The following is a 20,526-nucleotide window of genomic DNA, read 5'->3' as shown; positions in this document are numbered from 1 at the left end:
GGCCATTTGGCTATATGCTTCTTACTGCTCTTACATAATATATTCTTATTTCAATATTCTATTCTAAGATCTCATTAAAATGTACATTCAAAAACTTCCTCAATTGTAGACATTTTTTAATAAATACTGTATCAAGGTTGGCATGCAACTTTGTCCAAGCATTCCATTTTGGCCCTCTGTGTATTTGAGTTTGACATCCCTGGTCTATATGGTAAGACACATATGAATATAATTAATACCCAAAGAAAACTTAGAAGACTCATGTGTGCTAAAAGGTCACTAGAACCATATTATCTGCATGTATATTAAATATAGTTTAGCACTGAGGGTGTTTTTCAGGGAATAACCAGGTATATAGTGTCTTATTGGCTCCTAGCTGTCCTCAGCTAAAAATTTGATGCTCAAGCAATATGAAGATGTCAAACATCCATTTTGTAGGCTTCTTTTGAACTATGATAACCACGGAGCTTCTTAAAAATGATGTTTATATATTAGAGGATAACACAAAACATGACACTATTCTGTGCAGACTCTAGGTTGTCATAAAAATGGATGAGTAAGTTAGAAAGGATTAGCACAGACCAAAGGTAACAAATATTTTTTAGAGCGGAAGGAAGGATGGGAAACAAGCCTACATTTGTCTAAATTTTATATTTTACTGATATTCCGCTAGTAGTGCCATATTTTCTAGAGATAGTTGACAAGCAGTAACAACTACCATAGGTACTCACTCTATATAAATGTATTTTTATACCAAATATTTTTATAATTAAGAGAAGAAGTTGACACAAAAAATATACTAACCTATGCATGATAGATCCAACTTTTCTTTTCCTTTTGGTGTTAACAGTATATTCTCATCCAAGGAGATCACTCGTTTATAAATGGAACCGGTGGAAAATTTCCGCGTTCTTCCATCTTGCATGCCATGGAATTGTTTTTCTTCATCTAATTCATCACCTGAATCTGTGCTTTTAATACTTAACCGCCTCATTCGTGAAACAGAATCAACCTCTTTCATTCGAGCAAGGCGATCAATAGCAGCCCGAACAGGTGTAGAGGCCAGCTTCCCCTGTAATGTCTCAATCATCTTAGAAGGGTTCCTCACTCTTTTTTCAGCACTGCGAGTAATGTTTGTCTCGATGTGTTCTGAAACAGACTGACAAAAAAAAGGTGGATCATGACGTTCATCAATGTCTTTTAATTTCTCAGCAGCTTTCTCGCTGTCAAAAGGCAAATGTAGGACACTCTTGAATACCCCTGTGGTCTCTTTTGTAGGAAAAAAAATTTCACTCAATTTTTTCTCCCTTTTACCCTTGTCTGGTTGTAAACCACTACTAGGGAAAACATTTTCAGGACTTTGAGCTTCAGAGCTCCCATTTGACACCAGGCAATCATCTGGTACATCAATTCCAAGAATTCTTGCAGCCCTCTCATGTAGAGACTCGTTCTCAGGAATATCCAAATAATTGTGCTCCTCATAAAAGTCTCCGTTACGATTTGTGTTGATAAACTGTTTACTCAGGTCTGGCACAGAGTGCCCATGATTTCTGTCAGCTAGCGACAACTTACGGATCACATTGTCCCCTAGTTGGCCAAATTTTGCACAGCTGACCTTTACAATGTCAAAAAATGTATGATCAAAACATGTTTTATCTTCTTTAAAATGATGAACGCCAACATCTGCAGAATGCTGTTTTTTATTGTTGGAGATTTTACTTGCATGTGTTTGTTCCTGCTCTGACTTAGTCATTGCTCCACTGTTTGTAGTCACTTTGTCTCCAGCTTTCTTGGTTTGAACTTGTGTTTCTCCCGAGAGGCATCCATCTAACAGCTTCACAGCTTTATTCTTCACTTCAGTAATTTTTGAAGTTTTGCATAAATCAGCACTGACTTCACTAATATCATACCGCAACTTTGCTGTGCACCAGCTATTTAACGTACTTTTAGCCTGAAGAACCTCAAACATTGGAATTTCTTCAACCTCTAAAATATGTCTATTGTTGTTCAACATCTCTCTCCTTAATGCTGTCCTCGTGGGGGAAAAATCCACCTGGGTCATCCTACTTTGCTCCTTTACTACATTCTTTTCTCCATCATTAGCAGTAGTACAACTATCTTGATCCTGAAACTCTTTATTCATGCTTTCCAGTTCACTTATTGCATCCCATGGACGCCGGTTTACAGGTTTTAAAAGGAATTGTCCAAAAATTTCCTTTTTATTGCATGGATTTTCTTCTTCAAATTCATTTTTTTCACACTTGACAATTTTTTCTTTTCCATCTGTACTTGCATTGGGAAGGTCAAACCTTTGGCATGGCTCTGTTCTTGGTATCTGTGTCAACAATAAAGATGTCCTGGAGAATGCACTATTAGTAGATGGCGTAAAACTAACATGACCTTTGATACCAAATAAATTTTGTCTAGCATTTTCTAGATGCCTTCTCGGATCTCTCAATGCACCTGCTGGAACAAATTGGGATTTATTTTCCATTTCACTTTCTTTTGCACCATTTTGGAGTAGGGAAGTTGGTATATCTGTAATAATGGTTTGAGTTTGTTGATCTTTATACTGATCACCAGGCCAAGAGCCAGCATATGTCAGTTCTTTGTGTTTGCTCTGCTCACCAGATCTGAGGTCATTTGCTTGTTTATTTTCCTCTGTTATAGACTGAGTTTGTTTTAGTAGTTCGGTATTATTGTTCATGCTTCCTGTAAGTGTTTTCAGCTCCAAGTCACTGGAAGATGCACTTAAAAGCCTTTCCTCATGTAGACCCCCATTGCTGTGTTTTAACATGTTCATCCTGTCGATATTGTCTGCTATACGATTGTTGCTCTTAGACATATCTGATGTGGCAGAGTCAGGTTTAACAGGAATGGAGACTAAGCAAAATATTGTTTCATTTAGTTTTCTCTTTGAACTTTTTTTACTGAAGACAAAGGATTCGGGCTCAAATTTTTTCACTTTTGTTACAGTTTCACAAGCACTATCTGAATGAGTTTTTTTCAAAGAGAGTTTGTGAGTAGGCTCACTATCCTCTGGCAAACTGCAAGCTGTCGCGCCATCTCTATTTTCTGGCAATGGATAGCACATTTGATCGGGGATGGAGATGTGCAACCATTGCTTGTGTTTTATACCCTCTCTTTTTACGAAATGATGCCCTGAAATTCTAGGATTTATAAAGGCACTGTCTTGTTCTCTCTTCCGAAAATGACTTTCTTGACTGGACTGCTCAAGTCTCGAGTGATCATTGTGTTTTTTACTATGATTGTGTTTTTCTGCCTCCTGGGCACCTCCTATATGTTTTATTCGTGGGTCATCAAAGGAGATATATTGCACAGAGTGTTTACAATGTTCAGAATGCCTGTGGATGGCAGGTTTAGTGAACGGACCATTATTTCCAAGACAACAGGTTGGCTTTTTGTCACTTGTGCTGGTTTTCTCCACCGAAATATTTTGGCGTTTGCAATCATTTGATCGAGGCACTTTTTTAAAAGGTTGGTTAGCTGCATGTAGGAGAGGTGGGGACTTATAAGATGGGGGAGGTATGTAATGAGGGGGTTCCATGCCTGAGTCATGAAAGCAGGATTCCTGGGGGGCCTCTAACACTTTAGGAGATGAGTGATGTTCTTCTTGTTGTTGGCTATCCTGGTTTTCAGGAATATCTACAGTTCCCCATGTTTGCTGGTGAACTTCATATGAGGGTGGCTTTGAGGGTCGACTGTATTTCGGTTTTAAGAATGGGCTTTTAAAGTCCTGCTGTACAACATATTTCTCTTGTGAATGTATTTTATTTTCCTTTACAAAGGAACTATCACCCGTAGTTGAAGATATAGCCATATGACATAAATCTTCCGGTGAAACTTTTGGCATTAGTTGAGATTTCTGTTTATTTGGACCAAAAAATGAACCTTCTTCAAGAGTGGATGGGATGAATTCTAACTTTTCACAACTGTCATCTGACATCTGGCTCTCTGATGATTTTGGACTCACTCTCACTTTCTGCTTGACTCTTTCCACATTTTCCGTTACCGTATTATGAAATTCCTTGATGCTTTTATCTATAAAATTGCATCTTCTTTTTTCTTTAATATCTGTGGACAATGCAAGGTTTTCACCAGTTGGTCTACTGCCCCCATGGTTTAATAAAACACTAAAATCCTGGCCTCTCCTTCTCCAGTACTGGATATCTTTATCTGTCCTTGCCCAGCATGGTTTATCAATTTGAAGTCTTTCAGGGACCCTAAAACAGAAAAAAAAATTCAATGAGAAAAAAGAAGCAAGAAACATAAGTTAATAGTTTGTTAACAACAAACCCAGATCAACTCTGGTTCTAAATCCAGATTCCCTTAAGCGTAGTAAAAAAGACGCCAGAGGGAAACTGACGAGAAAACTGACTAATCCTGTAGATTCTTAAAGGAATGGTCTGGTTTACAGTGACATAATTAGTAATGACAGATATCTTAAATTACATCGAATCTGTCACATTTTAACAAAACTCTTGAAATTTGTTTTGGGCAGATTTGTTTAAATCGACCTGCAGTTTCGATTCCATCCAAATAAATTTTGGCACAAATTGGATCTGCTCCGAAAAGATCTTTATTATTCTAAAGGTCTCTCCAGATCCCAAAACACAATAAACAGAAGGCCTTACCTGTCCTGCCACCTCAGCTCCCTGCCTCAGTTAACTTCAGATCAGTGTTCTGATCGGTCTTTGTCCCGGATTTCTGGAACTCACTAAGCTTCACATGGTCACATGGGCCGTGATGCACGTTATTGACATAAATGACCTATATTTTTCACCATGTGACCACACGAGGCCTAGCCAGCGCTGGAAGATCCAGACCGAAGGCTGATCTTAACACAGAAGAACAATCTGAAGTGAGCAGGTTATTACTTTTTAACTTCTTCCTGGACTTCAAAGTAATCCAACAAAATTTTCGAACCCCAGAAATTACAGAATCTGGTGAATCCTAAATTTTTGGCCAATCTCTAACTAATTAGATTCAATACAAGTTCAATTTGTTAATTCCAAGTCACAAGATTTAACAATACAAAACAATATACTTAGATCTGAAAAGGCTGTTGTGCTTACTTTGAAAATCCATATCAGAATAACTGTATTATCCTTATATTAAAATAAATCCAGCTAAACAGTGACTCATGACTCAAGTACATTCAGTTTCCATCTTCCTAGACTGATTGACAGCTGCAGCTGTCAAAAAGCATTTTACAGCCATTCTGATGTGGATCCTCAAAGTAAGCTCACCAACTTCATCGGGTATAAGTGATCTATTGATAAATGTATGCAGTTTAATTAAGAAATCTAGCGACAAATCCATTTTAAGGACAGATAGAAAAATGTTGTGTTCATTTATTTTTTTGTCAAATTATGGACTGATGTACAAGATACACAAAAATCTCATTAGTTTTTTCCAGCATGGGCCGAAAATAACTGGCTTGGCATAGCTGATATATGTGAACAGATGCCTAACGATTGTGATTGCAGAGGGTGCGACCGAGACCGGGTCCGTGTGGTTGTCAGCAAATGTCGGCTTGCCTAAGTCAGCTGCTGGCTTTTGCGCTGGCTACAGAGGAGGATGCCGCATGTCGTGGGAGAGGGAGAAGGTCAGAATAATCGTTTATTTTTAAAAAGGGCTGGAGAATTAAGGAAGGGGACCAAAATGGAGGGCTTTATATCAAGAAGGAGCCCAGGATGGGGGACATTATACCAGGAAGTTGCCCAGGATGGGAGACATTGTTATAGGATGGGGCCAAAAATGGGGGGCATTATTACTGAAAGGACCCAGGAATGTGGACATTATTACTCGAATGGGCCTGGTGTCAAGGGTGTGTCAGAAGTGACAGACAGTCGCCCTGCAGTGGGTTGCAGGAGATCTCTATGTTTGGCATTACAGACATTTTCTTAGAGGCTGTCTCTAGGACCCAGGGACCCAGTGGCTACCTTCCTCTGGCTAATTAACACCCTGGCCTGGGTGTATAAATACCTGCTATGTTCCAAAGGGAGGTGCCGGCGATATTCATTACTTCTTGTGAAGGTTTTAGCAAGATCAGAACTTCTTCTTCTCTGGAGCTTTAGGACGTGTGTGCATTTGTCTGGAGTCATTTAAAGCTAAGCAATTTCCCCCTGTTTGTCCTCCCTTGTTGTCTTTAGTGTTCAGTGGGGATCGACTAGTGCTCATCTCCTCCCTTCCCTAGCCTTAGCCATACGCCAGGGAAAGACAGGGTGAGGCAATTGGTGAAGACCCAATATAGGGTCGTTAGGGGAGACAGGGTGACACTAGACCAGCCTGGGAGGTCTCCACTCCCCCCTTTCCCTAGAGTCTGGGCTCCCTTTCCCTCTTCCCTTTGTGTTGCACTAAGTCTTCCCCACACCTTGCGTGACATTATCGCCGGCCGAGCACATTTTGAAAAGGGAAAAAAAAAAAAAATTACACTTCGTTTTTTTTTTCTCTGTGTGTTTTTAGGCGTGGACTTTTTTTTCCCTTTCTCCCTTGGTATGGGTTCAGTTGCAGAGCTCGCAGAGCAATTCCGCTGTGAATAACCTCCGCTGTGAGGTTCAGCAGCAGCATCAGCGGTTACAGGTCGCCAATGTGGGGGTCTCAGCAGGTATGCCTGTCCAGCCTGAACCCAAGGTTGCCCTCCTGGACAGGTTTTCATGAGGTAGGGACAAGTTTTTTGTGTTTAAGGAGGCATACAAACTGTATTTTAAACTTCGTTCTTACTCCTCCAGAAATGAGGAGCAACGGGTTGGTATTGTGATCTCTCTATTGCAGGGAGCTCCTCAGCTGTGGGCGTTTTCTTTACCGCAGGACTCAGTTTGTCCAGTCTGTGGAGGGGTGTTTCGGGGCTCTGGCCCTCATCTGTGATGACCCTGACCGAGTCGCCTTGGCTGAGTCTAGGCTACTTCGCCTTCAACAGGGGAATCGGTCAGTGGACACGTACAGTTCAGAATTCTGTAGATGGGCAATGGATTCCAAATGGAATGACTCAGCCCTTAGAAGTTAATTTTGTGAGGGGCTTACTGAAAGGTTGAAAAATGCCTTGGCAGTATATGAAACCCCTCAGTCCTTGCAGACTACCATGTTGTTGGCCATACGTCTTCGGGATAGATGGGTGAGACCACCTTCTCCAGGGCCTTCTTGTCGGAGATGTGTACCTCTGCCGGGGGAGCCAGTACTGGGGGAAGTGGAGGAACCCATGCAGTTAGGGGGTGTCTCTACATCATACATCTCCCCGGAGATTCGCAGGAAAAAAGGTGTATGGTTTTTTTGTGGGAAAAAGGGACATTTTGTTGGGACCTCTCCTTCAATTCCTAAACAAAAGGAGACTCGATTAACTCTTGGTAGTCTGGAGTTGGATAAAGAAAGGGTTCATTTGTTACCAACCTGCAGTTCCCGCTTATCCCTGTCAGCAGAGGTGGTGCTAGAGAAAATTTCTGTGTTTGTTGACTGTAGAGCCAGAGTCAGCATGGTTGATGCTGAGTTTGTGAAGACTCATGGTCTTGCTTGCTGTGCTTTAGCCACTTGCACAGAAAGCATTTACTAAGATTGTACATAATGTAAAACTGAGGGTGGGGTCAGTTCATTGTGAAATAATCCCTTGCTATGTTCTGGACAATCTTCCCACACCTATTGTTTTGGGTATTCCTTGGCTTGTTAAACATAATGTGTTGGTGCATTGGCAAACTGGGGAGATTATTGAATGGGGAGATTACTGCCATGAAAACTGTTTAAATATTTCCCTTTCTACTGTCTCTATGGAAATATTACCTGCTTTTCTGTCTGGTTTTGAGGAAGTTTTTTCTGAGAGTGGGGGTCAGGATTTGCCTCCTCATCGTGCTTATGACGGTCCTATTAACCTGACCCCCGGATCTAAACTACCAAAGTCCAGACTGTATAATCTTTCTGGCCCTGAGAGACAAGCCATGAAGGATTTCATTGTGGAAAGTCTGGAGAAGAGACATATCAGACCCTCATCTTCGCCCGTAGTGGCAGGGTTCTTCTTTATGAAGAAAAAAGATGGCGGTCTACGTCCCTGTTTAGATTTCCGGGAATTAAATCAAATTACCATCCGTGATCCTCTGATTCCAGATGTGCCCAGCCAGGTTGTAGGAGCTTCGGTATTCTCCAAGCTGGATTTAAGGGGAGCCTACAATCTGGTTAGAATCAGAAAAGTGGACGAATGGAAAACAGCGTTCAATACCCCAGAAGGACATTTCGAGAGTCTGGTTTTGCCTTTTGGTTTGACCAATGCACCTGCGGTATTTCAGCATTTCATAAATGATATTTTCCATCATTTGGTGGGGAGGTTTGTGGTGGTCTATCTGGACGATATTTTGGTGTACTCACCTGATTTTGAGACACATCGTTGGCATGTTAAGGAGGTGCTCAAGATATTAAGGGAGAGCAAACTTTATTCCAAACTCAAAAAATGTGTTTTCACTGTTCAGGAGGTGCAGTTTTTGGGGTACTTGTTGTCATCTTCGGGTTTTCGGATGGATCCGGAGAAGATCCATGGAGTTCTTGATTGGGGACGTCCCGAGAACCTGAAGGCTCTACGTTTTCTGGGCTTTATTCATTTTTACCGGAAATGTATCCAAAATTACTATGTAATTGTGAAACCCCTTACTGACATGACTAAGAAGGGGTCTGATTTTTTCAAATGGTCAGATGCTTCCCTCCAGGCTTTTTCTTCCATAAAGAATCATTTTGCTATTGCACCTATACTCAGTCAACCCAATGTTTCCCAACCCTTTATTGTGGAGGTTGATGCGTCGGATGTCGGGGTTGGGGCTATGTTGTCTCAGGGTCCGTCCCCTGGTAAATGGCGTCCATGCGCCTTCTTTTCTAAAAAATTGTCTTCGGCTGAGAGAAATTATGACTTGGGTAATAGGGAACTTTTGGTGATCAACTTGTCATTCGAAGAATGGTGACACTGGTTGGAGGGGCTGTCCACCCTATTACTGTTATTACTGACTATAAGAACCTGTCATATCTCCAGTCAGCTAAACATCTCAACCCTAGGCAAGCCAGATGGTCCCTGTTTTTTACTAGGTTCAATTTTGTTGTCACTTTTCGTCCAGGCGTCAAAAATTTCAAGGCGGATGCTTTTGACGCGCCCCCTGGGCCAGTGCTGTGCAGGGGATACCCGGAGCCGGGCCTTCTGTAAGATGCTGGGGGTTGTAGTCTCCGTGTGGAGGCGACCCGGTCCGTACCCAGGGTGGTCAATTCAGTGGCAGTCTTAATGTTGTAACAAGTGTCCGACTACGCCACCCGTGGATTGCGGTCAATGGGGACCGCCGCTGCAGGGCAGACCGCTGAGGCTGGTATTATGTGTGCAGCTTAGAATGGGATGACTCCCCACGGGAGGAGTATAGCCTCAGGGCAGTTAGTGTGGAGATAATGGGAGTGATGGTGTGAGCGTCCCAGTACTGATGGTGCTGGTACGACGATGAAACACAGAGACGTGGGGCTGCAGTTTCCAATGCTTTACTCACAGTTGTTATTCGTGTCAATCCTGCAGGCGATGACTGCCCAAGCCGTGCTGCGTCCACCAGGCAAGGGGCTCGACCAACTCCCAGGCAATTCCAGAGCGTGACACAGGGCTCCCTTCCTTTCCTTTCTCTGGCCGTCCCCACCAGTGACCCAGCTTTGTCCAGCTCCCTCGGGCCTTCTGTTGGCGAAACCTATCTCCGGTTTCCCTGACCCTATGCGGTATGCTTTCCTGGTGGATGTAGTGGGGGGTCGCACCAAGATGTGGTGACGACCTCCGGTCTTTGGCTGAGGAATCTGTTGCCTCCACCAATTTGGGTTCCGGTACCCTGCTCTGCCAACCCTTCACCCTGTATCTCCTGGGCATATGGGGTTCCTTCTTTACTCGCGTCTCTGGGCCTTTCTCTGTGTTCCTTGCTTCCTTTCTCCTCTGTTCCAGTTCCTTTCTTACTTTCCTTTCCGTTCCTTCTCCTCTCTCTTTCTGCTGTTTCTGGCCTCCACTCCAGGCCTGCCTCTGGAGCTGGGCCCAGACTGAGCCACAGCTCCCTGTCAGCCCTCTCTGGCTGAACTCCTTTCTCACTCCTCTCTTCTGACTGAACTGAACTCGACCCTGTCCTAAGATGGTGCCCACCTTATATACCTCCCTCTATGTGTGAGCCCAGGTGACTAGCAACCAATGGGCTCCTACCTACGCCCAGAGACCCACCCCTATCTGCTCCTACACCACTGGGTGTACTTTCCCCTCCCCACTCCAGACAGGGACAGATGCTGTCGTGCCTGCACTCCTGTCTCGTGGGAGCACCGTTGACCTGTCCCTCGGAAATGGGGTGTGTGTGGTGCATGCAGCTAAACGAGTCCTGGTCCACACTCCATCCGTACCCGGGAGTGGAATATCACACCTCTGGTTTGAGGTGCAATACCCCTGTAGCAGCCGAGCCCTCGGGGTGCTACACTTTGTCCTGGAGCTTCCCTGGTGGTGGTGACCATGAGAACCCTGCCCCGATATTACAGAAAGGGGTAGTCATTTCGGTGAGGGTGGAGGGTGAGGTGTTGGAGGCTCGGGGGACCCCCCCTGGCTCCAGCCCTTCAGGAAGGTTATGTGTACCATCTGATCTGTGCTGCAAAGTAATTAAGGAACATCATAACTCTGTGCTTGCTGGGCATCCAGGTGGTAAGGCAACCGCGGGCCTCCTCTCTCGTCGTTTTTGGTGGCCGGGGTTGCATCGGGATGTGAATGAATACGTAACTGCTTGTAGTATTTGCGCGCGTTCTAAAGTATCACATACCCGTCTGTCTGGTACTCTTCTTCTGCTACCTATCCCTAGTAGGCCATGGACACATTTGTCCATGGATTTTATTACTGACCTACCGGTTTCTGCAGGCAAAACGGTGGTTTTGGTGGCAGTACATAGGTTCAGTAACATGGTTCACTTTGTCGCATTGCCTGCGCTTCCAAATGCCAAGACACTAGCTCAGGTGTTCATAAATGAGATCGTGAAGCTTCACGGGGTTCCCGCTGATGTAGTGTCTGATCGGGGGACCCATTTTGTTTCCAAGTTCTGGAAGGCATTCTGTTCTCGACTGGGGGTGCAGCTGTCCTTTTCCTCTGCCTTCCACCCTCAGTCGAATGGATAGACTGAGCTTATCAATCAGAATTTGGAGACATACCTCAGGTATTTAATCTCCGAAAATCAGGAGGATTTGGCATCCTACTTACCACTGGCAGAATTTGCCATTAATAATCATCGTCAACAATCCACTGGCAGGTCAACGTTCTTCGATGCATACGGTTATCACCCACAGTTTGGTACCTTTAGTGGGGGAGGAGCTTCAGGAGTTCCGGAGAAGGAACGTTTTGCTTCGTCGCTATCCTCGGTATGGCAGGGTGTTCTGAGTAATTTAAAGATCATGGGAGACAGGTATAAACGTATGGCTGACAGAAAACGCATGCCAGGTCCGGACTTTGTGTGGTTGTCTACCAGGAATATAAGATTGAAAGTCCCTTCTTGGAAGCTGGGACCTAGGTTTATTGGTCCCTATAAAATAACCACCATCATTAACCCAGCAGGGTTTCGTCTTTAACTTCCTCAGGTCCTTAAGATCCACAACGTGTTCCAGAGGTCCTTACTCAAGAAGTATGTGGAACCTCTTGAGCCCTCACCTCTACCACCACCCCCAGTAATGGATGATGGTAATCTGGAGTTCCAGATTTCAAGGATTGTAGATTCTCGTCTCCAACGTCGTTCTCTAGAATACTGTTTGTCCTCCCTTGTTGTCTTTAGTATTCAATGGGGATCGACTAGTGCTCATCTCCTCCCTTCCCCAGCCTTAGCCATACGCCAGGGAAAGACAGGGCGAGGCATGCGTGAAGAGCCAGTATAGGTTCATTAGGGTAGACAGGGTGACACTAGACTAGCCTAGGAGGTCTCCACTCCCCCCTTTTCCTAGAGTCTGGGCTCCCTTTCCCTCTTCCCTTTGTGTTGCACTAAGTCTTTCCCACACCTTGCGTGACACCTGGATGGGACTTTATTTCTGGAAGTTGCCCAGTATGAATGACACTATTATAGGAAGGGGCCAAAAATGAAGGACATTATTATAGGAAGGGGCCCAGGATGTTTATAAAATAAAAAGCCCGGGACGGGGGACATTATTATATGATAGGGAACATTATACCAGGAAGGGGAAGGGACCCAGGAAGGGGGACATTATACCAGGTAGGAGCCCAGGATGGGTGACATTGTTATAGCATGGGGCCCAGGATGGGGGTATTACTATTGGAAGGGCCTAGGACAAAGAGCATTACTACTAGAAGGGCCAGGATTGGGGGCATTATTACTGCAAGGGGCAATGATGGGCATATTATTACTGGAAGGGGCCCAGGATAGGGGACATTATTCCTGAAAAGGACCCAGGTTGGTGGTCATTATTACAGGAAGCGCCAGGATGGGGAGATTATTACAGGAAGGAGGCAAGAAGGGGGACATTATTACATGGGGGAGGGGGCAAAAACCGTATTGGATGCAACAAGAACGCAACAAGGGCCCATACATTTGACCAATATGCACATGGCGGCCCAGGTCCAAATTTTGCACTGGGGCCCATCAGACTCTAGTTACGCCATTGTATGTGAAGCTATACTGCATTGTACAGTTTGTCTGAAAAACGTTGTGTACATTGGTATACAATACTGGATTTTTTCTTGCTTCTGTGATAAATAATAAAAAGCTGGTGGCATTTGCGTAGGTCGTGGTGATAGTAATTATTGTTTTACAGTTTACCATAAGTGCTGCTAATGTATTTATACAGTGTATTGAGCTATATCCCTATATCACCAATAATCATTATATTTTATTATGATTTTACAATTTCTCCCCCAAAAATATTGTCTCTCCGTCATTTTTCTGGTTCATCCAAGTCCATTGAAGTCTAACCTATTATTCTGCATTTACCTGCCTGCATCTAGCACAGATATATCCTTTCTTAACCACTTCACACCAGAGCCAGTTTTTGCCTTCGTGACCAGGTCAATTTTTTCAATTCTGACCAGTCACTTTATGAATTAATTACTCTGGAACGCTTCAACGGATTCCCCTGATTTTGAGACTGTTTTTTCGTGACATATTGTACCTCATGATAGTGGTAAAATTTCTTCGATATCACTTGCGCTTATTTGTGAAAAAATCGGAAATTTGGCGAAAATTTTGAAAATTTTGCAGTTTTAAAACTTTGAATTTTCATGCCCTTAAATCAGAGAGATATGTCACACAAAATAGTTAATAAATAACATTTCCCACATGTCTACTTTACATCAACACAATTTTGGAACCAAAATTTTTTTTTGTTAGGAAGCTATCAGGGTTAAAAGTTGACCAGCGATTTCTCATTTCTCCAACAAAATTTACAAAAACATTTTTTTAGGGACCACATCTTATTTGAAGTGACTTTGAGGGGCATTTATGACAGAAAATACCCAAAAGTGACACCATTCTAAAAACTGCACCCCTCAAGGTGCTCAAAACCACATTCAAGAAGTTTATTAACCCTTCAGGTGTTTCACGGGAATTTTTGCAATGTGGAAGAAAACAATGAACATTTAAGTTTTTTTCACAAACATGTTACTTTAGACCCAATTTTTTTATTTTCACAAGGGTAACAGGAAAAAATGGACTACACAATTTGTAGTGAACTTCTCATGAGCGCGCTGATACCCAATATGTGAGGGAAAACCACTGTTTGGGCACACTGCAGGGTTCGGAAGGGAAGGAGCTCCATTTGACTTTTTGAATGTAAAATTTGTTTGAATAATTAGCGGACGCCATGTTGCGTTTGGAGAGCTCCTGATGTGCCTAAACAGTGGAAACCCCCCACAAGTGACACCATTTTGGAAACTAGACCCCTTAGGGAACTTATCTAGATGTGTGGTGAGCACCTTGAACCCCAAGGTGCTTCACAGAAGTTTATAATATTGAGCTCTAAAAATAAAATGTTCACATTTTTCCCACAAAAACGTTTTTCATCCCTTAATTTTGCATTATCATAAGGGTAATAGGAGAAATTGCACCATGAAATTTGTTGTGCAATTTCTCCTGAACACGCTGATACCCCATATGTGGAGGAAAACCACTGTTTGGGCGCACGGCAGGGTTTGGAAGGGAAGGAGCGCCATTTGACTTTTTGAATGTAAAATTTGTTTGAATAATTAGCGGACGCCATGTTGCATTTGGGGAGCCCCTGATGTGCCTATACAGTGGAAACCCCCCACAAATGACACCATTTTGGAAACTAGACCCCTTAGGGAACTTATCTAGATGTGTGGTGAGCACCTTGCACCCCCAGGTGCTTCACAGAAGTTTATAATATTGAGCAGTAAAAATAAAATTTTTACATTTTTCCCACAAAAAATGTTTTTCATCCCCTAATTTTGCATTATCATAAGGATAAGAGGAGAAATTGCACCATGAAATTCGTTGGGCAATTTCTCCTGAGTACGCCGATACCCCATATGTGGGGGAAAACCACTGGTTTGGTGTACGGCAGGGTTCGGACGAGAAATGAGCGCTATGTTAGCTGGGATAGGTTGCAGACACCATGTCACATTTGAAGAGTCGCTGACATGCCGAAACAGCAGAAACTCCCACAAGTGACCCCATTTTGTAAACTACACCTCTCAAGGAATTCATCTAGGGAAGTAGTGAGTATTTTTTAATTTTTAAATTTATACCATTGGGGAGTGAAGAAAACATAATTATATTTTTACCACAAAAAAATGTTTTACCCTCAGATTTTACATTTTCACACAGGGCAATGGGTAAAAATGGTGCCGAAATGTGTCATGCAATTTCTTCTAAAAGTGTCAATACCCCATATGTGGCTGTATCGTACCACTTAGCCATACGGTGAGATTTGAGGGGGAAGGAGCGCTATTTGACAATTGGAGAACAAATTATTGTAGAATAAGCATTTGGATTTGGGAGCACAAAATTTTCTGAATTTCTTTTGGGGGGCAAGAGCCATTTCGCTTTTCCAGAGCCTTTCTGCTACCAGTAACTTGGAAGTCCCTTATAATTTTTAACAGATAATGGACCTGAGTGGGGACTAGCTTTTTTTGAGGACTGAGTTGAAGCTTTTATTGGGAACATTTTACATATTGTTTATCCGGCGCTCTATGCTGAGCACTTACAGCGGGGTTTCCATCTAAATTTCCAAGTGATGTAATTCAGATGAAACCCCTGCGGGATCCATTCACTGTAATGAGGCAGCAGAGTTACTCTGGACTCCGTCTGGCCTCTGTTTAGCGGTGTCCTTTTTTTCAGAAGTGCACAAAACTGTGGCCAACCGCACTTTTATGCACGCCTAAAAAAACTGACACCGTGGGATCAAAGTCCAGATGGCATCCACAGTGGCCTATATCTGCCTCATTACAGGGAATCTTCCGTCATGGGTTCCGTCTGAATCACGTATTTCAGAGATTTACACGGAAACTCTGGTGTAAGTGCTCAGCGCAGAGCGCAGGATAAATGTGAGCAGAGCCTTACTGCGATCTTAGGAAGACATAATAAACAAATCAGTAGCAGGTGAAGAATTGGTTTTATTTATTTTTTACGCCGTTCCTCGTGCGGTATAAGTGATGAGATTACTTTATTCTTCGGGTCGGTGCGATTACAGAGATACCAGATTTATATCAGGTTTTTATGACTGACAGCTGTCATACACTAAAAGATGCTTTTTTTTGCAAAATCTAGTTTTTGCATCGCCATATTTTGAGAGCTATAATTTTTCCATATTTCGGCCGACAGAGTCAGTGACAGCTTGTTTTTTGCGGGACGAGTTGACATTTTTATTGGTACCATTTTTGGGTATGTGACAGTTTTTGATCGCTTTCTATTCCGTTTTTTGGGAGGTAAAATTAACAAAAACCAACAATTCAGGAATTTTTTTTTGAGTTTTTTTTTTTATGCCATTCTGCGTGTGGTAAAAGTGATAAGGCAGCATTATTCTTCGGGTCAGTAAGTTTACAGTGATACTACATTTACCGTATATTTTTTTATGTTTTGGCGCTTTTACACAATAAAACAATTTTATAGAAAAAATATTTTTTTTGCATCACTTTATTCTGAGAGCTATAACTTTTTTATTTTTCGGCTGATGGAGCTGTATGGCGGCTTTATTTTTCCGGAACAAGATGACGTTTTCAGCAGTACCATTTTTATTTTGATTTTGCTTTTCGATCGCATTTTTTTCCACTATTTGTTTGGCAATATGATGAAAAAGCATAGTTTTTTGCACCGTTTTTTATTTATTTTTATTACGGTGTGCACAGAAGGAGTTAATTAGTGTGACAGTTTTATAGATCGGGTTGTTTCGGACGTGGTGACACCAAATATGTGTACTTTTTTTTTTTTTGCATAAATATACAGATTTATTGGCTTACTATTTTATTTATTTATTCTTATTTATTTTGTGATTTTTTTTTTAACAGTTTGAAAACATTTTTTAGACTTTTTTTTACTTAGTCCTGTATGGGACATTAATTTTTATTTTTCTAATCACTGTTCTCATGCAATGCAATAGACATGTATTGCATTGCATGAGAGCTTTGCTGACAGTTTCACACGGTCTGTCTCCTGCTAGACTTCAGCTGCAGGCTGAGTCTAGCAGGACACCGTACATGGCAGACCCAGAGGCGGTCATGTGATCTCCGGCTGCCATGACAACAGCAGGTCCTGTCAGATATCAGGGGGCCGTCGGAGAGGTAAGTGGACGACCCTCTCTACTCTCACTATCTTCTAAATGCCACGATCGCTATAGAGCCCAGGCAGCGCCGACGTTTATGTACAGTGGATAGTCGGGAAGCGGTTAACTTGTTTCTAAATCGACACATCCCAAGAAGTATTGTTGAAGATTTCTGAGGTGGATGAAGAGAGAATCTTTGTTGCCCATAGCAACCAATCACATCTCAGCTTACATTTATAATAGTGCTCTTTTATAATGAAAGCAGCGTTGTCATTGGTTACCATGAGAAACAGAGTTTTTCTTTCAGTTTTGATAAATCTTCCCTTTTGTTTAGTGTCAGAGAATTGCTTTAAATTAAAAAAAACACTCTAATAATATGTTTTCCCTCTTTATTAATGTAGCAGGAGTGCACACTGTGTCAGAGCTCCCGGTGTATAAGTTAGGGTAGTGCAGTCGACTGTATAACTCAGGGAGAGTGCTAACCATTGTACCTATGCTATTCTATGGGGCTGTGCACACGGCTGATTTTTTTCCTCAGTCAGAGGGAAAAAAAAATCGCACCATGCACGATTTGCCTTTTAGAATCGGATCGCACTTGCTCATTCAACTCTATGGGTCTGTGGAAAAAATCGGACCGCACTGGATGACATCCCTGTGTGGTCCGATTTTCACAGACTGACATTATAGAGAATGTCGAGAAACGCCCCCTTCCCCTAAGATAAGCACCTCACTGTCCATGGACTTTGTAAACAGAGAGCATGATGTGGGTGGGGTTAGCTGTGGTGTGGGCGGGGGCAGCTTTCTCAGCTCTGCTTCATTCTAAATCTAAAAGCTCTGATTGTGTGAGATCGGCTGCACCCAGTAATCTAAGTGATACATCATTGGATTCAGCTTCTCTTTGCCTACAACATGCTGCTCTCAGATGAGGGAGCAAAAACCTGCTGACAGATTCCTTTTAAGTCTGCACAGTGGCACACAACAGGAAATGTTCCTGCCATACAATGCCAACGAAAGTCTCAGACGCAGTGTGTACAGAGCCTGACCCATGTTTTAGTAAAATGAGAAAAATTCACAAGTCCATTTTTATTTGCTTTTAGGGGTCTGATAAAAAATGGACTGTTTTTAGTCATTGCTTTGGATCCCATTTTCATCCACTGCTGGTCTGTGTGTCTGTTTTTACCAGCATTTTATTTTAAACAATCAGTCCACGACATAGCACATATTTGTGAACAGCCCCATAGACAACAATGGGTACGCATTCTATCCGTGAAAAACACGGATAAAACACAAACCATAAAAAATGGGCATCTGAATGAGGCCTAAGCTAGAGAATAAAATAAGAGCCTCATGCCGGTATTGCCAAATTTCGGCTAACCTACTGTAAGACCTCATTCAGATGGCCATAATGCACATGCATTTTAGCATCTATATAAGGCTACGTTCTCATGATGATTTTTTGATGAGTTTCTGATGTTGCAGATTTTTTGCAGCTTTTCTGCACCTACTAGATAAATTAGGTTACTTGCATTTTTCATTGCATTTGTACGTTTTTTACATGCTTTTTTATCACGTTTTTAACGCTACAGTTTTTGCCTGTTTTTGTTATTTCATAGTTTGAATACAGCTGCTGGTTTTTTGATACGTCCTGGTATTTGACAGTGGAAAAACTTTTTTTGATATAGTCATGTGCGGATTACGTGCGTTTTTAGTGTGTTTCCACGCACTAAAAGAGCATATGCTTTTTTTTACCTACGGATTTTCCACATCTAATACAATTCTCTAGGGAAAATCTACACATAAAAGTCAGCATACCCGCAAGAGAAATTAACATGTTGCGGATTTCAAAAACGCACTGCAGGTCAGTTTACACAGCGTAAAAAAAAGCAGAGTGGGCACGAGATTTCTATACATCCCATTCACTTTTGCTGGAACTATAAGACGTAATGTTTTTATTGCAATGAAAATACGCAATAGGAAAAACTCATCATGTGAACTTAACCTTATGGTCTTAAATGGATATTCCCAAGCTACACAGCATGAAAATAAGCAGTTTTGCAATTGACTTGCTTTTTCTATCTCCTGTCATTCTCCTGCAATGAGAGCTTTTGTCTTTTGACATAGTGTACAGCTGGTTTACACAGCGCTGGACCACCAGTGTCTGCCCATACCCTGACTGAGAGTGTGCAGTGGTTATATTTAAGGAGAGAATTTAACTTTTAATTACCCAGCCACCTCTCTCCAGCCAATTGATTTCTATACAGCAGTTGGTTACTCACCTTCCTCCCTCTCATCTCAGAAATCTCTTCATTCTTGCATTATAACAATCCCCAACACGACATACAACATCACATTGGCAGCTTCAATAGCAGTTCTAATCAGGGCTCTCACTTTCCTGAGCCATGTGTTTGTCTTTCGTATCTCTATATGTAAATACAGTGATTCAGAACAAACACTGACCATTAATGTGTAGTAACTGAATGAAGCTGCCCATCAAAACTATTACTCAAGGAGGAGCACCTGCGCCCAAGCAAGAAGGCAGTAAGAAGTGACTGCATAGCTCTGAGCTGCTCTAGAGACAACTTGAGAATACCCCTTTAAGTCCCAGTGCCACCTCAGGTTTTATGACTCCAACTAACAGTATCATAGGGATCGGTGCTTCTGTAATTTAGGATCAACACCCCCAATTTGGATATGGTCAGAATAAAAATGCTAAAATGTGGCCACACAGCAGCCATCTGAATGTGCCTAAAGCTGTAAAGTTGTTTCTGGAGGTTTTTCAGAGATACTCACATGCACACTCATGCACACAATGAAAAATGCTTTTTTTTCTGTATGTGTTCATATGGTGTTCATATGGCTCCAATTCAAAATCCCTAAAACACATGAATAGTATAGGTCTAATATGGGCCAATCGATCTTTTGCCCTCCCTTCCTCCCCTCTAGGTTCCGGTTCCGTAACTGCAACCTTGGTTGGCAAGTATGCTGTAAAAACAACCTTGAATATATTCTATCCTTAGATTCCTCAAAGTACACCCCTTTTACTATGATGACAGCTTTACACATCATTGGCATTCTCTCAAGCAGCTTCATCAGGTATTCACCTGGAATGGCTTCCAATGAACAGGTATGCCTCGCCTCGTCAAGAGTTCATTTGTGGAATCACCGGCCTTCAGAATATGTTTGCAACCATCAGGTGTGTTTGCAGAGTCAGTGTTGGTACACAGTTCCATAGAGTGCTGAGCCCACAGCCGTTATAAGTCTAAGTATGGCAAGGATCACTCAACTAAGTAAAGAAGTGACTTTATGGGCAGTACGGTGGCTCAGTGGTCAGCACTGCAGCCTTGCAGCTCTGGGGACCTGGGTTCAAATCCCACCAAGGACAATATCTGCAAGGAGTTTGTATGTTCTTCCCGTGTTTGCGTGGGTTTCCTCTGGGTTCTCTGGTTTCCTCCCACACTCCAAAGACTGATAGGGAATTTAGATTGTGAGCCCCAATGGGGACAGTGGTGATAATGTCTGTAAAGCTCTGTGGAATATAATTACTTTAAGAAATGAAGGTCAGTCAATATTTCAAATTGCTGAAACCTTGCAGTGTAGTCATGAAACCCATCAATCACTATGATGAAATTGTTTCTCATGAGGCCCATGTTACGATGCCGGGTGGTGGAACCATTGTGCTGTGGTACAAGGAGGGACCAGAGGGGTGTAACTAGGAACTGACCTTGGCTCCCTCTGTGAACCAAGGAGGGACCGGGAAGGTGGACCAGGTGCTACTCT

The 20,526-nt window shown here is 42.5% G+C and overlaps 1 protein-coding gene across 3 annotated transcripts in view; it reads right to left on the bottom strand.

Moving 5' to 3' along the window:
• The window catches only part of JCAD (junctional cadherin 5 associated), a 181,827-nt gene that overhangs the window by 6,905 nt on the left and 154,396 nt on the right, over positions 1-20,526 (bottom strand). For all 3 annotated transcript variants that reach the window (XM_073677596.1, XM_073677595.1, XM_073677597.1), the window contains one exon: positions 805-4,244. In XM_073677596.1, coding sequence (XP_073533697.1) covers positions 805-4,244 — 3,440 coding nt within the window. The remainder of the gene's footprint in view (positions 1-804; positions 4,245-20,526) is intronic.

Source organism: Phyllobates terribilis, unplaced genomic scaffold (genome assembly GCF_046119375.1).
Source record: "Phyllobates terribilis strain yellow unplaced genomic scaffold, ASM4611937v1 Scaffold_4__5_contigs__length_816908805, whole genome shotgun sequence".
Lineage (NCBI taxonomy): Eukaryota > Metazoa > Chordata > Amphibia > Anura > Dendrobatidae > Phyllobates > Phyllobates terribilis.
Note: the sequence above shows the minus strand (reverse complement) of the source record. Positions and strands in the feature narration are given on the sequence as shown.